This window comes from Giraffa tippelskirchi, chromosome 10 (assembly GCF_054371585.1).
Source record: "Giraffa tippelskirchi isolate mGirTip1 chromosome 10, T2T-mGirTip1v1.2.pri, whole genome shotgun sequence".
Classification (NCBI taxonomy): Eukaryota; Metazoa; Chordata; class Mammalia; order Artiodactyla; family Giraffidae; genus Giraffa; species Giraffa tippelskirchi.
Window position 1 is genome coordinate 62804564 of NC_137284.1, and position 17886 is coordinate 62822449.

General features: G+C 37.9%; 1 protein-coding gene and 1 long non-coding RNA gene across 49 annotated transcripts in view; one reads left to right on the forward strand and one right to left on the reverse strand.

Moving 5' to 3' along the window:
- Window positions 1-17886, forward strand: part of C1GALT1 (core 1 synthase, glycoprotein-N-acetylgalactosamine 3-beta-galactosyltransferase 1) — a 53255-nt gene that overhangs the window by 25107 nt on the left and 10262 nt on the right. For all 48 annotated transcript variants that reach the window (XR_014066108.1, XR_014066127.1, XR_014066112.1 and 45 more), the window contains 2 exons: window positions 10461-10697; window positions 14095-14762. Coding sequence is in view for 19 of the 48 variants with exons in the window: in XM_081531597.1 (XP_081387723.1) it covers window positions 10461-10697; window positions 14095-14762 (905 nt within the window). In the remaining 29 variants the exon portion in view is untranslated. The remainder of the gene's footprint in view (window positions 1-10460; window positions 10698-14094; window positions 14763-17886) is intronic.
- Window positions 1-17886, reverse strand: part of LOC145522703 (uncharacterized) — a 91433-nt gene that overhangs the window by 1835 nt on the left and 71712 nt on the right. The gene's annotated exons all lie outside the window — the stretch shown is intronic.

The following is a 17886-nucleotide window of genomic DNA, read 5'->3' on the forward strand; positions in this document are numbered from 1 at the left end:
CTGAAACCCAGCCAACAAAAATGTGACATTAATGAAGAACTCACCTTTAGAGCAGCTGTGATAAAAAAACTATTAATGAGCATAGAATCCAATTTAAAATATGTTTAAGATCAAGCAGTCCTGGGAATTCCTGTGTAATTTATAGAATATAAGCTATGTAAATTTTACAAAATAAAAGTAGTTCACAAAAATTGATTGCATTGAAAGTATATATATATATATATATATATGTTGATTTACACATTCCCAAAGCAAGAAATCAATCTAAATTTGAAATATGTAATAAAAATAAGGCCTCAGATTTCTGTATATTTTTCATAATCTTTCTCTTTAGTGGGGTTGTTTAGAGGAGGGAGGTCACATTATACATGTTTAGCTGATGTTCAAAGTTAATTTAGATTCATTTAATTTTCCTTTTATTCTATAAATTCAAATCTAATTTTACATGTTAAATCTTTAAAGTAACATGACTAATATAATCCCAATTCTGTAAAATGATAGTACAGTGGTTAAGAGTCTGAATTCTATTTTCCAATTGCTAGTATGACCCAGGGAAGCTTACTAATCTCTCTGTGTCTGAGTTCATCTGTAAAATGGGATTAATAGTCCCTAGTTGATGGTTTGTAGGTAATCTGTGTAAAGCTATTATCAGTACAGGGTTCAAATGTTAGGTATAATTACCTGTCCTTTCATCTCTGTTATTCATAAGGATGTTATGCATGTGTGTAAGGGTACTCACCAAGTGTTAATGGTAATTGTTTCTAAGTGATGGGATTTGGGGCAGTTTCTTTCTTCTTCAGGTAGTTCTGTGTTTGCCTGCTTTTTTTTTTTTTTTTTTTAACCAGTGAAGCACACAAAACTGTTCCTTAAAAAATGAAACTATGAATTTTAGTTGTTCCAGCACTTTTGCGTCTGAAATCTGTATTTTTAAAATCTCCTCAAATTATTCTGATTATGCATCAGATTTGGAAAGCAGTTGGCATTGATAATTTCCGTGCACTCTGTTCTATTTAATATATATTGAAGCCCCTAGAAAGTGCGGTGTGGTTAAGCTATGTCTCCTTCCAGTGTGGTCTACTTCAGCACTCTTGTCAAGAATCTGAAGAGACGAGGGTGATGATTTTTGCCAAAAATCTGAGTGAGGCTTGGGGTACATTCCACTGACATGAAATAGCTCTTTTATGCCAGGAACAGGAAAGAAAAGTGAAGGTATACAGAAATTTACTCATAAGACAGGAGCCCTTGAAATTGAAAGAAGATGGGCTAAAAGCAGTAGGGATAAGCCAACCCATGCTGGCTGAAAATTCTCTAGACAGGAAAGGGTAAGAATATGTCAGGCATCAAACAGCATCACAAAATATTTTAAAATTGAAAACAAATTTCACAAAATCAAGAAGTTAACTTTCCCTCCATTCACCCCAGAACAGGTATCTTTCTAAATAAGTGCTACCTCAACTAAGAAAACCCTGTCCATAACATGTCACTAGCTTTCCACAAATAATAAAACCTCCATGCTGCCAGAGTAGGCTTGTTTTGAAGTGCAGAATCTTGGAAAATGATTGGGTAACAGGTTAGTATTCATGCTTACCGGAGCTCGATCAGCACCTCCTTCACTTCAGATAGTTGCTGTGATGATAGAAATAAGAATTTTCTCTGGCCCTGCAGTCTTTACTTCCTCTTCTCAGTCACAGTGCTTTCTGTCTGAGTGTTACTATTATTGAATACCATTGTAACTGTTGCTTTCCTGTACCTGGAGTGGTAGACTCTGCAGCCGTGGAAATTTCAATTGGATTTGTTCCCTTCTGAGACTGGGACATAATTATATTTGGTGTTAAGATAAGGAAAGCCACAGCCAGTACAAAAAGAAAAAAAAGCCAAAACTACTGTGTTAGAAGACAGAGTGTCAGCGGGAGAATCAGAAGACATGGGGACTTGCTGGCAGTGTGACTCCTAGTTGATGTCTCCGTTTAAGTGTCTGCTAATGTTACCTCAGTAGCTTTCCTCCTGGTTCACCACTTCGGTATTACCACTGCCAGTCTTTCTATATTTACCATAAGAAATTTGGAGTTAGGATACCTTTCACTTACTTCTCTCAGCTTCATGTTTTCAATTCATGGTGCTTTCAAATCACTAACCTCAATTGGAGGTCAGGTGTTAATGCACACTCCACATAATAGCAAAGAGAATTGAACAGACGTTTTAAAATGGAATCTCAGACCAAGATTCTGGCTAGAGAAAAGTCTAAAGAACAGGGCTTCAAATAATCTAGAGAATTTTAGAGTTTCCAAAAGAAGCACTTAAAGCAGGAAAGGTATTTTTCCTGAAATAGTAGATTACACCTCTTGAAATCTGTATGGAGAAAAGGACAGCAGGACAGAGAATTTGAGGACCCTGGCCCTCAGGGAAAACAGCAGGAAGACTGGATAAACTTGTTTCTGCTTTCCTCTGGGAAATTAAATGGGGGAGTTGAGCAGGACATCTGTACTCATCTATACTTTATTACCCATGAAGGCCTCCCTTTCTGAACTTAAAGTTACAGTTAAGATAAAGCAAAACAAGTGAACAAGTGCCTACTAGTTTCGTATTGGTAATTTCCATCTCTGATATTGAGCAACTGTGTTCTCTACTTCCCCTTAGTGTCATTCTTCTCAAATTGGAATTACTATTCAAAAGAGTTCCTCTTTCAGTATCCTGTCATTTTGCCTTTTCATACTGTTCATAGGGTTCTTAAGGCAAGAATACTGAAGTGGTTTGCCATTCCCTTCTCCGGTGGACTACACTGTCAGACCTCTCCACCATGACCCGTCTGTCTTGGGTGGCCCCACACAGCATAGTTTAGTTTCAGTGAGTTAGACAAGGCTGTGGCCCATGTGATCAGATTGGCTTGTTTTCTGTGATTATGGTTTCAGTGTGTCTGCCCTCTGATGCCCTCTCGCAGCACCTACCGTCTTACTTGGGTTTCTCTTACCTTGGATGTGGGTTATCTCTTCACAGCTACCCAGGTCAGTAGGTGCCCAATATGCTACTGGAGATCAGTGGAGAAATAACTCCAGAAAGAATGAAGGGATGGAGCCAAAGCAAAAACAATACCCAGTTGGGGATGTGACTGGTGATAGAAGCAAGGTCCGATGCTGTAAAGAGCAATATTGCATAGGAACCTGGAATGTTAGTTCCATGAATCAAGGCAAATTGGAAGTGGTCAAACAGGAGATGGCAAGAGAGAACATTGACATTCTAGGAATCAGCAAACTAAGATGGACAGGAATCGGTGAGTTTAACTCAAATGACCATTATATCTAGTACTGTGGGCAGGAATCCCTTAGAAGAAATGGAGTAGCAATCATGGTCAACAAAAGAGTCCGAAATGCAGTACTTGGATGCAATCTCAAAAATGACAGAATGATCTCTGTTCTTTTCCAAGGCAAACCATTCAATATCACGGTAATCCAAGTCTGTGCCCAGACCAGTAACGGTGAAGCAGCTGAACTTGAACGGTTCTATGAAGACCTACAAGACCTTTTAGAACTAACACCCCCAAAAGATGTCCTTTTCATTATAGGGGACTGGAATACAAAAGTAGGAAGTCAAGAGCTACCTGCAGTAACAGACAAATTTGGCCTTGGAGTACAGAATGAAGCAGGGCAAAGGGTAATAGCGTTTTGCCAAGAGAACGCACTGGTCATAGCAAACACCCTCTTCCAACAACACAAGAGAAGACTCTACACATGGACATCACCAGATGGTCAACACCGAAATCAGACTGATTATATTCTTTGCAGCCAAAGATGGAGAAGCTCTATACAGTCAGCAAAAACAAGACCAGGAGCTGACTATGGCTCAGATCATGAACTCATTGCCAAATTCAGACTGAAATTGAAGAAAGTAGGGAAAACCACTAGACCATTCACATATGACCTAAATCAAATCCCTTATGATTATACAGTGGAAGTGAGAAATAGATTTAAGGGACTAGATCTGATAGACAGAGTGTCTGAGGAACTATGGACGGAGGTTCATGACATTGTACAGGAGACAGGGATAAATACCATCCCCAAGAAAAAGAAATGCAAAAAAGCAAAATGTTTTTCTGAGGAGGCCCTACAAATAGCTGTGAAAAGAAGAGATGCGAAAAGCAAAGGAGAAAAGGAAAGATATACCCATCTGAATGCAGAGTTCCAAAGAATAACAAGAAGAAATAAGAAAGCCTTCCTCAGTGACCAAAGAAATCGAGGAAAACAATAGAATGGGAAAGACTAAAGATCTCTTCAAGAAAATTAGAGATACCAAGGGAACATTTCATACAAAGACGGGCTCAATAAAGGACAGAAATGGTATGGACCTAAGAGACGCAGAAGATATTAAGAAGAGGTGGCAAGAATACACAGAAGAACTGTACAAAAAAGATCTTCACAACCCAGATAATCACAATGGTGTAATCACTCACCTAGAGCCAGACATCCTGGAATGTGAGGTCAAGTGGGCCTTAGAAAGCATCACTATGAACAAAGCTAGTGGAGGTGATGGAATTCCAGTTGAGCTATTTCAAATCCTGAAAGATGATGCTGTGAAAGTGCTGCACTCAATATGCCAGCAAATTTGGAAAACTCAGCAGTGGCCACAGGACTGGAAAAGGTCAGTTTTCATTCCAATCCCAAAGAAAGACAATGCCAAAGAATGCTCAAACTACCGCACAATTGCACTCATCTCACACGCTAGTAAAGTAATGCTCAAAATTCTCCAAGCCAGGCTTCAGCAATATGTGAACCGTGAACTTCCAGATGTTCAAACTGGTTTTAGAAAAGGCAGAGGAACCAGAGATCAAATTGCCAACATCTGCTGGATCATCGAAAAAGCAAGAGAGTTCCAGAAAAACATCTATTTCTGCTTTATTGACTATGCCAAAGCCTTTGACTGTGTGGATCACAATAAACTGTGGAAAATTCTGAGAGAGATGGGCATACCAGACCACCTGACCTGCCTCTTGAGAAACCTGTATGCAGGTCAGGAAGCAACAGTTAGAACTGGACATGGAACAACAGACTGGTTCCAAATAGGAAGAGGAGTACGTCAAGGCTGTATATTGTCACCCTGCTTATTTAACTTCTATGCAGAGTACATCATGAGAAACGCTGGGCTGGAGGAAGCACTAGCTGAAATCAAGATTGCTGGGAGAAATATCAATAACCTCAGATATGCTGATGACACCACCCTTGTGGCAGAAAGTGAAGAGGAACTGAAAAGCCTCTTGATGAAAGTGAAAGAGGAGAGTGAAAAAGTTGGCTTAAAGCTCAACATTCAGAAAACTAAGATCATGGCATCTGGTCCCATCACTTCATGGCAAATAGATGGGGAAACAGTGGAAACAGTGACAGACTTTTTTAGGGGGCTCCAAAATCACTGCTGATGGTGATTGCAGCCATGAAATTAAGAGACGCTTACTCCTTGGAAGGAAAGTTATGACCAACTTAGATAGCATATTAAAAAGCAGAGACGTTGCTTTGCCAACAAAGGTCCATCTGGTCAAGGCTGTGGTTTTTCCAGTAGTCTTGTATGGATGTGAGAGCTGGACTGTAAAGAAAGCTGAGCACCAAAGAATTGATGCTTTTGAACTGTGGTGTTGGAGAAGACTCTTGAGAGTCCCTTGGACTGCAAGGAGAGCCAACCAGTCCATCCTAAATGAAATCAGTCCTGGGTGTTCATTGGAAGGACTGATGTTGAAGCTGAAACTCCAGTACTTTGGCCACCTCCTGCGAAGAGTTGACTCGTTTTAAAAGACCCTGATACTGGGAAGGATTGGGGGCAGGAGGAGAAGGGGACGACAGAGGATGAGATGGCTGGATGGTATCACCGACTCAATGGACATGAGTTTGGGTAAACTCCGGGAGTTGGTGATAGACAGGGAGGCCTGGCATGCTGTGATTCATGGGGTCGCAAATAGTCGGACATGACTGAGCGACTGAACTGAACTGAACTGATTCAAAAGAGAGCCTTAGGTACAAGATATAGAATAAGCATAGTATAGACCCAGGAATCAAACTGGGGTCTCCTGCATTTAGGCAGATTCTTTACCAACTGAGCTGAGGGAAGCCCCATTGGAATAAATATTTTCATATCAGACATGCATATAGTAAGTATGTATTAAATGGGATAAAACAAAAGATCATATGAAAGTATTTTTATATAAAGCTTTTCCTAATAAATATTAATATGGAAAAGTATGTAAATCATAAATGCAGAATTTAATATCTTGAAGACAACATCATGTAGCCACTACTCATTTGTTTTATCTGATTATAAAATACTTTCTTTTTATAAGTGTTTGAATAATATATCTTTTCCCATCCTTTTGCTCTTAACTTTCTATATATATATTTAATGTATGTCTTTTGTAAGCAGCGTATACTTGGATTTATTTTTCTTCTAGATTGGTATCTAATCTTTATCTTTGAGTTCGAATTTTAGTCTTTTTATAGTTAATGCCATTGCCAATAAATTTTTTGTTTAAGTAGTCATATTACTGTTTGTTTTCTTTCTGTGTCATTTATTTTTATCCATTTCTTCCTTTTTTCTTGTCTTGAAAATACCTTTGAGTAAAGTATTAATCATTAAGTGTTACTTTAATTTTTTCTGTTAGAGTTTTACTTACATATTTTTACCTTTTTTTATGATTACAGTAGTCATTCTATTATACTCTTCTAGTCTTTTAAAGTTTTATATTAGTATTTTTACACAACAAAATGATTTTAGAACACTTAAACTCTTTGTAGCCTCACAGTTTTTGTGCCAGTTTTGTCATTTATTTTAATGATAATAGTAACAATGCCTTGTGGGAACATTTTAATGTTTTATCTAGCCAATGTTCATTTGGATTTACTTAGCAATATATATATGGAATCCCAGGTGGCGCTAGTGGTAAAAAAAAAACCTACCTGCTAAAACAGGAGATGCATAAGAGACATAGGTTCGATCCCTGAGTTGGGAAGATCCCATGGAAAAAGGCATGGCAAGCCAGTCCGGTATTCTTGCCTGGAGAATCTCATGGAGAGAGGAGCCTAGCTGGCTACAGCACATAGGGTTGCAAACAGTCGCATACACATCAATACATACAATAACTTTTTATGATTCACCCTTCCTTCTTACAATTCTGAATTTTCATCTAAAATTCTTTTCTTCCTGCCTGAAGAACTCCTTTTAGTATTTCTTTTAAGAATAAAGCTGATTTTTGAAAAAATCTTTTTCAGGTTTATTTTTGAACGCTATTTTTCTAGATATAGAATGCTTTCTTTGTCTTTGATTTTTGGCAGTTTTGCTGTGGTTTATCTTGGCATCATTTTCTTTGTGTGGTGGTGTGTGTTTGTGTGTGTTTTATGGAGCCCCCTGAATTTGAGAGTTGGTAGTCTTTTGTCAGTTTTGGGAAATGTTCAGTCATTTGTTCTTCACATACTCTTTCTCATCAATCAGTTACCTCTTTTTCTTCAAAGATCCCAGTTAATACATATGTTAGACCTTTCTACTGTTTATGTTTCTTTTGTTCAGTTCTTTACTTACCATCTTTGTCTCTTTTTGTACTTTAGTCTGTATAATTTCTTCTTACCTGGTTTTCAGCTTATTAATTTTTCTCTTTATCTGTGGTTTTTCTATACTTTATATCTTTGTCTTATAATTTAACTTATTGACTAACTGAAAGTTATTAGTAGGAAAATCTCTTACCTAAGTCTCCTGTGGGTCTGTTTCTATTTCCTACTATTTTCTGTTTTCATTCAAACTTTTAATTTTCATATCTGATTTTTTTTATTGGAGTTGAACCTTATCACTATAAAAAATTATAATGATAATTTGAAGTTCTCCATAATTTTATACTTCTCCAGAAGACTTTATGTTTTGCAGTCAGGCTAGGGGCAGATCACCCTAATCCATCAGTGGTTAAGATGATTCCAACTTGGGCTTCAATCCTGGTGAAGGTTGGCCTAATTTCTGCTCCATCCTTATTCCTAGATTGTGGTCTTTCAGGGTCCAAATAAAAGCCTGGGTGTTTTCCAGAACCTCTTCTCTTAGGCAGATGTTGGACTCTGTCTTTTTCTTACCTTCTTTGCCTTAGCTCTTCTTTTCTCTATCAGAGTCAGTGGTTGTCTTGAGGAATGAAGCCATGCTAGATGTCCAGCCCTCCTTTCTCGGCTTCTTTCTATTTCCACATCTTGCCTCCCCCAGCCTCCTGCAATTCTTACGGCCTTGATATCTTAGCACTGTCACCAGACTTATATCTTTTTACATTTTGTTCAGTTTTGCTGGTTGTACTTAGGTGGATGGCTAGTTTTAAAAGACCTAGCTGTTCTGGAAATATAACCCCATGAAGTTGTTTGTTGTTTCAGTGATGATTATTGGTTTGTTTGTTTTACAAAATATTTCAAAACAATTTTTATTTTGATGGTCATATTTCCCAGACGCCTGCCTTTACTACACACGTCAGTTGTCCTTTGCTGTTAGTGGTGAGTGGGTAGAGTCTGAGAAATGCAATGGGAAGAGCACTGACTTTTTACACTGACAGACTTGGGTTCAAGTCATAGCTTTTATCGGCTGTCAGCCTGTGAAAGTTATGTTTTTAAATTTTCTATTTTCTTTTTTAAAGTTATTTATTCATTTTATGGCCACTCTGGGTCTTTGTTGCTCTGTGAGGGCTTTCTCTAGTTGCGTTGAGTGGGGTCTCCTTTCTAGTTGCGGTGCATGGACTTCTCGTTGTGGTGGCTTCTCTTGTTGCAGAGCACAAACTCTGGGGTGTGCATGCTTCAGTAATTGCAGCACATAGGCTTGGTAGCTGTGGCATGCAGGCTTCAGTAGTTGTGGCCCATGGGCTTAGTGCCTTGAGGCATGTGGAATCTTCCCAGACCAGGGATGGAACTTGTGTCCTCTGCATTGGCAGGCAGATTCTTAACCACTGGACCACCAGGGAAGTCCCAAATTTCTGATCCTGTTTTCTTGTCTGCACAGTGGTCATAGTGAGAATGAAGAATGAAATTAAAACTTTTTTCAAGTGAAATGAAGTGTGGACTGCATCTGGCATGTGGTCGATGCTTAGCAAACATTTCTAAAAAATTATCTTGGGGAGTTGTAAACTATAGATTTAGGACTGTTCTCATAGGAACTTATAAGTTCAACATGTAGTAATTATTAGCAAACCCTTAAAATGGACCCGTTTGGTTGTCAGGCAGTTCAGCAGGCATTTATCCAGCAGCCACTGTTCCAGACACCCTACTTAATCCTAGTGATATGTAGAAGCTGTTCAGGGTCTTGCAGTCCAGTGGGTAACAGTGAAAAGTAGTGAGCAGAGGGTGGCTGCATCCAACACTGCAGTGAACCCTGGGTATTAGGGCACAGGGGTTGGCAAACTTTTTCTTTAAAGGGCTAGGTGAGGCTTTGTGGGATGTACTGCCACTGCTGCCGCTACTCAACTTTGCTGTTGTAGAGCAGAAGCAGCCGTTCTCCGGATTGGGCCTGGATATGTTCCAGTTAAACTTCATTTACAAAATCAGGTGGCAGATAGGTTTGGCCCAAAGGTCCCAAAACAGTGCTGACTGTAGGCTTCACTATCTAAGACTGTTTCTTACATTTTTAAAGGTTGTTTAATAAAAAGGAAGAAAGATAATATACAAAAGACCATCTGTGGTCCACAAATCCTTAAGTATTTTATTTCTAACTCTTTATAGAAAAAATTTGCTGACCCCTTATTAGAGTATGTAGAGAAAAAAGTATATATAAGTACTTTGATAGCAAAGAAAGAAAAAGAGTGTGGCAATCTGGCTTGGATCCATGGAGGATCTCGGTAAGAAGAATAGGTAATTCTGTGTGCAAATACAGACGTATTTACCTGTGTCCCGCCCCAACAATGATCCTCCTAGTTGCTACTCATTTATTTTGTCGAACTGTCCATAATGTGTGTTTCAGCAGTAAATAGAGGGATGAAAGTTAAATACTCTTAGAAATGTTCTCCTTATAAAGGAATTATCAATCCAAGGTCAGGAAGATCTCCTGGAGAAGGAAATGGCAACCCACTCTAGTATCCTTGCTTGGGAAATCCTATGAACAGAGGAGCCTGGTGGACTACAGTCCTGCTGCTGCTGCTGCTAAATCACTTCAGTTGTGTCCAACTCTTTGCGACCCCATGGACTGTAGCCCACCAGCCGCCTCTGTCCATGGGATTCTTCAGGCAAGAATACTGAAGTGGATTGTCATGCCCTCCTCCAGGGGATCTTCCCGACGCAGGGATCAAACCTGCATCTCTTCTGTCTCCTGCATCAGCATGCTTTACCACCGGTGCCACCACAGTCCATAGGGTTGCAAAGTGTTAGACGTGACTTAGCAACTAAAACAACAACAACATCAGTAACATAGCTAACAGTTACCAGTCCTCTTGGTATGTGTATTACTTTATAATTTATAACACTGTAATAATTTTTTTCTTACAGAAATACATTTTCGGGAAATGGCCTCTAAATCTTGGCTGAATATTTTAACCTTCCTTTGTGGATCAGCAGTTGGATTTGTTTTATGCTCTCAGCTACTTAGTATTTTGTTGGAAGAACAGAAGGATATCCAGCCTAGTATTCTTCATAATGATCCTCATGCTAGGCATTCAGATGACAATGAACAGAATCACCTAGAAGGACAGATGAACTTCGACGCAGATGCCAGCCAACATAAAGGTATGGTTTACTGTATTAAGGAGTAAATAGAAACTGTATTTTTCAATATGTTTAAGCATTGAGAGAATTAGAAAAAGTTGCTTATATGAATCTTGTTATATCATTGTATCTTTTGATGGAAATGAGCTTAACTCGAGATATTAAATGACAATTCTTGATTTGTCTCAAGAGAAAGAAATTACTAAAACCCAGATTTATTTAGGATGTAAGATATTAATTTTGAATTTATTTTTAAATAGAAATAGTTCAGAAAACATAACTTGGAGAAAGGCAAAACTTTCAGACTAGATTTATTTCTAAAAATTTTAATTTCGTTTTCATTGTTCATATCTATGTCTTTGGTTTTTGCTGTTATCTTGTTTTAGTCTTAGTTTTTGCTTAGTCTTGTTTTCCTAGAGAAACTCAAGAGGTATATATAAATTTCAATTTACTTTTTATCAGTGGCTGACATAACTAATCTAATCTTTTCTCCTTTTGAGAGGCATAAAACTGTTAGGGAAGTATAAAACTAGGAATGTGTTATGTCGATATGAAATGACTTCATTTTCTCCTGGTCTTCTGCCTCTAACCAGGTGTTCTCAACTGTGTCCTCTCTGTGCCCCTTAAATGCTGCTTTTCTCTCAGTTTCTGTTCTTTGGCTCTTTGTTTGCCTGTGTGATGTCATCAGTCCTCATAATTTTAGTTTCCATCTGTTCCTTGCTGTCTTTACCTTAACCTAGTTCCAGACAGTTTGAGAAGACATTCACAATTCAAAGATCTCTGCAAATGGTGATTTATTTGACAGAAAATACAGCATCTTGAAAAAAAAGTTGGAATTCTGGGATGCAACGGGTCCCACAGTAAGGGGTGTTTCTCTTATCTTTTTGGCAGTAAATTGCTTCTTTCCTACCTCTCAATCTAAGGTCGAGGGTGAGGTACACATCCTGGTTATTTTATGAACTAGCAAGTACATGCATACTATGATAAAGTGTCATGTGTGTGACTATTTATATGACAGTGGTTCATCTCTGAGCAGCTGTATTCTTACCATAGAGCAGTTTGATCACTGTGCACTGGCTCTGTACCCTTGCTCTAGTCTTTAGTTGTTCAGTGGGAGCCAGGCGTCTCTACTGTAGGCTGTTCTAGATCAACCTCACTGCAGGCACATAAATTAGGACCTACTTGTCTTATTTGATGGTCTACGAAATGTAGGTATGCTAAAGGTCTGTCTGTTTCTCGCAGACTTCACATGTAAATCATACTGCTTCCTTTCCTTTACAATCCTAAAATGTTTTCTTCCTCCTATTTTTATATAACTCACTACTTTTCTGCCTAAGTCAGAAACTATGAAGTCATGGTAGGTGCTTTCCTCTGCTTATCAATCAATCCTATTTCTCATAAATGTTAACAGTCTACTTCTTTATCGTTTTTTAGGTTACTTCTCTCAATCTGTAGCATACTTCCCCTAAATCAGATCTTCATTATATCCATGTACTTTGCACTCAACCAAACTTCACTGTGTCTTTTGTCCTTTCTTCTGGTGAATTTCATTTAAAGACCTCATTTCTGCATCGTCTCTTATTTTTCCTGATACTGCCTTATATCCCCTTCTTCTCTGTTCTAGCCAACTTCCCATTTCACTATTCTGTAGTGTTTACCAGCCATTACTTTACCCCTCAGTTCATTGAAACCTTTACACATACCTCTGTTACAACATCTCTTAATATTCAGCAAGTATTGGTTTGCATGCCAAGTTCCCATGCTAGAATGAATTATTCTGTGGCAAAACATGTGTTTTATTCATCTTTTTATCTCCTGTACCAGTGCATGCCCGTCACAGAGTAATGAATGAATGAATAATTGAAAGAATGAGAAAGGCTGTCTACCAGATTCCAACTGTAGGGAGAAGGATGTCTTGCTCTATGTGAAACATTAAGGATTTCTGCTCCCACCACGGTCTTTCCTGCCCAGGATTTGGCATATATGTACAACTAGGAGATTGAACCCCTCAACTGTATGAAATATGAATGCTGTCTGCCTAAAAAGAGGGCAGTTTTGTCTGGTTTTGGATTGCAAATTCTTGATATTCAGAGGGACAATTAAAATATTTTCATGCCCTTCCCAACATTTCCCTTTACTCGCTGTCAGTCAGTTAACTAGAAATGTATGCCTCCAGTTGTTAATTTTTCACAGGACTGAGCTTTTGTAACTGATTGACCTTAACTTCAAGGATATTTCCTCAGGATGCTGCCTAGAGCATTGCTACGCAAAGTGCAATTTTGTAGAGTCATGCTGGTCTACAACTAAAAAAGTATTGAAGTCAGAATTAAACAGTTAGAAACTTTTATGATAATTGGACAATAATTTTGTATAAATCTAAACATAAAAACTTAGGGCTTGTGTTTTTGTATTTATTTTTGAAATTTTATTTTACTATTCATTTTTGGCATGTTGCAAAAGTATAGGTCTCTAACTACTGGAAATAAAAATTGATCCTTCACCAAGAACTGATCTGGAATCTCATAGTTGGAGTCTTTCTCTGGAGCAGTGTTACTCAAAATGTAGTCCTGGCTCAACAGCCTGTGAATTATTTGTTACCTGTCTGCATCCTGATTTAGAAGCTTGCACCAGAATGTAACTCAGTTAAGCTTACTGCTTAGTTAAATGGACTTTTTGGTAGATTGTAGCAAGACTTCCTTGATGAAAGAAGTAAGATGTTGCTTTATTATTTTTTTTAATTGTTTGTTTTATTTTTGGCTGTGCTGGGTCTTCATTGCTGCGCATGGGCTTTCTCTAGTTGTGGCGCATGGGCTTAGTTGCCCTGAGGTATGGGGCATCTTCCTGGAGCACGGATTGAACCCATGTCCCCTGCATTAGTAGGTAGATTCTTATCCTCTGCACCACCAGGGAAGCCCAATGTATTGCTTTATATTTTGTCATAAGCTCCCTGTTTCTTTGCAAACCAATACTTTGAAAAACACTGCTCTTGACAATCTTGGAAATACTACCTCTGCTTGTTCTTCTGTTCTGTTTCTGGTGGATTTGCACTTTGGAATGAGTTATGTTTCTGTAAGAAGTGATCTCAACTTTGCATTAACTCATCTTTTTCGAACTGGGGTAATCATGAAAATCTTTTTAAAACCACCTCAGGGTACTTGTAGAAATTCATAACAGAAGATGTGGACTCCAAGATGAACTGCTGCTTCATTAGTCTGTGTTTCCTGCCCTTCAGAAGCTTATTCATAGCAGTGAAAAATTCCTGTCAATGTGTGTTTCTTTCAGCTGAATCACTAACGGTAGAGAGGTATATAGAAGAGGGAGGGGAGTCTTTTGAAATTGTTCAAGCAAACGTCTTCTTTGGTATAATTTTTGAATTTACAACTATGTAAATTAACTTTAAGCAATTTTTGTTTAATAGATGAGAACACTGACATCGCTGAAAAGCTCTATCAGAAGGTTAAAATTCTTTGCTGGGTAATGACAGGGCCTCAAAATCTAGAGAAAAAAGCTAAACATGTCAAAGCTACCTGGGCCCAGCGTTGTAATAAAGTGTTGTTTATGAGTTCAGAAGAAAACAAGGACTTCCCTGCTGTGGGATTAAAAACCAGAGAAGGCAGAGACCAACTGTACTGGAAGACAATTAAAGCCTTTCAGTATGTTCATGATCATTATTTAGAAGATGCTGATTGGTTTATGAAAGCAGATGATGATACTTACGTTATACTAGATAACTTGAGATGGCTTCTCTCAAAATACAACCCTGAAGAACCCATTTACTTTGGGAGAAGATTTAAGCCCTATGTAAAGCAGGGCTACATGAGTGGAGGAGCAGGATATGTACTGAGCAAAGAAGCTTTGAAGAGATTTGTTGAGGCATTTAAAACAGACAAATGTACACACAGTTCCTCCATCGAAGATTTGGCACTGGGGAGATGCATGGAAATTATAAATGTAGAAGCGGGAGATTCCAGAGATACCACTGGAAAAGAAACTTTTCATCCCTTTGTACCAGAACACCACTTAATCAAGGGTTATCTGCCGAGAACCTTTTGGTACTGGAATTACAACTATTATCCTCCTGTAGAGGTAAGTTTAGAAATTTTATTACTGTATAAGTACTTTGACTTTTGTTTATTTTAAAAAAAAACTAATAATGTGATGTTCTTTAGTATCAGTAGCCAAGAATCTCCCTTAGTCTTTTTATATCGAATGGCAGTATCACAGAGCAGATGAGAACGAAGGTATCAGCAATAGTGATTCAATAAATATTTGTATTGCTGCATGCCCGGCACTAAGAATATAGCAGTAAATATTGTCAAGTTGCAATTCTTATGAACCTTACATTCTTGATGAGGAGACATACAATAAACAGGCAGCCAAGTCGAGTTATAAGATGATTTTAGGTAGTGTAAGTGCCTTGGAGAACAGTGGAGCCAGGTAAGAGGATGGAGAGTGACCCAGGGTTGGAAGGGATACTTTAGTTTGGGCAAATAAAGAAGGATTCGCTAAAAGGATATCTTTTGAACAGAAACCTGAGTAAGGTTAGAAAGCAGGCTATGGGAAGATCTGGGTAAAGAGCCTTCTCATCTTCAGGAAAAATGTCGGAAAAGATTTTGAGGTTCAGAAGGACCTAGGTTCAAATCCTGCTCTCCCACTTAATAGTTGAATGACCTTGGATGGACAGAATTTGCCTAACCCCTGAGCCTGTTTCCTCATTTGTAAGATGGACCTGATGTACCTGTCTGATCCAGTGATCGTCACGATACAGGACAGTGTCTGTCATACAGGGAGTACCTGTAAGTCTTGGACCTCACTTGACACCTGAGCTTACATTCCTGAGAATTTTATCTAAAATAAATTATTAAATATTTCAAATGTACAGCTAAATATTTGAGGATATACTGTTTTTTACCCACCTACAACTGGTTACACACACACAACACAACCACCTTTACCAAGTATTAGTCTTTTGTCACATTTGCTTCAGATTTTTTTTTAAAACAAAAAGGTATAGAGATAGGTGAGGCCGGTGTCCTCTTCTCAATCCATTTCTCTTAGCTCCTTCCTGAGAGTTAACCACTGTAATGAGTTTAGTATTTATCATTACCATGCGTGTTTGTATATTTTTTCTACATGTTTCTGTATTCATAAATAATATATAATATGTTGTTTTGCAGGTTTTTAAATAAGTAGAATTATACTGTAGGCATACTTGAACATATGCCTTTTTCATGCAACATTAAAATTTATCAACATTAATACGTGTATCTGCTTCATTAATTTTAGACTGCTGTATAATAATCTAATATATGAATATACTGTAACTTACCCATCCTCCTGCCTGTATATATTTAGTAAGCTGTTGCCAGTTTTTCACTATATGAGCATTGCATCAATGATTGACTGGAGACCAGGAATCACAAAGTCTAGCTTTTAGACTCAGTTCTGTTATTAATTAATGTCTTGAGGCAAGTCACTGGTGCTGTTTACCTTTTCTCTGGCCCTAAGATAACCAGTAATACACTTTATGGTACTGTTCTCTTCTTTACAAGCCATTGTTTTCACATCACCATCTAAAACAGTGGTTCTCAACCAGGGGCTCTTTTTTGCCTCCCAGAGGACATTTGGGAAAATCTAGAGACCTTTTTGGTTGTTTACTTAGTGGTTGCTACTGGCATCTGATGGGTAGAAATCCACAAAATTGTAAACTTACTAGATGCTGAATATTCCACAATGACCAGGACAGCCCTTCACAGCAGAAAATTATCCAGCCCAAAATGTCAATAGCACTGAAGTTTCAAACCTTGACCTGGAACAGCTGACCTGAGCTTTTAAGTTTTCAGCTTTAAAAGGAAATTTTAAAACAAATTACTACTTTTTCAGCTCTCAACCACCACTGTGTTCCTGGTACTTACACAGAAGTGATAGCTAATCCTTAACGGTAAACCTGCATTTAACAAGTGACAAGACAGACTCAAGAGAGTCATGTAACTTGACTATCCTGATGAGTAACCTTGACAGTATTTGCAATCCCTCTCTGATTTTAAAAGCTCTTATTATTTCTATCATGGCCACTGCTGTCTGATTAACGTTATATGTGCTCCCCAAAAGAGGGTAGGGTGTATTAGAATAAATATTCTTTTGTTGGGATAAATTCCACTTGAATAAACAAACATTTTAAAGTTCAGTTTTATGTAATGAGGTTGTTTGAATCCATATGCTAGCATCTTACTGCTATTATAGATGCAAGAATTTCCTAAACTGTAAAACACATGTATTCCCAAGTCTGCCTTTTGATAGTCTGTTTTGGTTTCAGTGAGGTACTACTTGGGATGCTTTTTCAGTGCAAAGTTTTCTTAAGCCATCCAGGATTACTTGACCTCTTCCTTTCTCAATTTTGCACCCCTACTGTACAAAAATATACCTAAACTCAAGAACATTACAAATGCATAATCATGAAAACACCTAAATGCATATAAGATTTCACTAAGAGTTTTTGATGTTGGATACACATAACAGTAATAGCAAAGGAGCATAATAATTATCATTTTGTAACCAGTAAAATATCCCACTTTGCCTGTAAAAGTTCTGCCAACAGTTCCCACCTGCAAATAAGGTATACCTAACAATATTTTACAGGTATACCTAACAATATTTACAGAGCACATATTTATTTTTAGTTGTATCATGGCTTTTTTTTTCTTTTGAACTTTTTGTTTTGTATTGGGATATAACTGATTGATTAACAATGTGATCATTTCAGGTGAACAACAGAGGGACTCACCCATACATATACATATATCCATTCTCCCCCAAACCCTCCTCCCATCCAGGCACATATCTTATTTAAATTGTACTAGCTTTTTAAATGGATGGGAAAATTTGTGTTTATTCTCTAAAAATTTATGAGTTATTTTAAAAACTGTAAAACAGACTTGTAAGTTCCCAAATTGACCCAGCCTAATTTTGCCTCTTCTCTCTCAGGAGGTTCTACATAAACCCAAAGGGAAACCACACTTCTGTTATTGTTCATCATTTAATGAATTGTCGTCTCTCTAAGGGAGTTGCTATTTTCAAAGCTGTCCTGAATCTCATACATACTTGCTTTCTCTTCTTAGTAGTCAACTAAAAATACAGTGGAGAAAAGTTTATAATTCACCATTATAATGCAGTTATACGCTAATTTTTTTAAAAAAAAACTCCTAAAAAG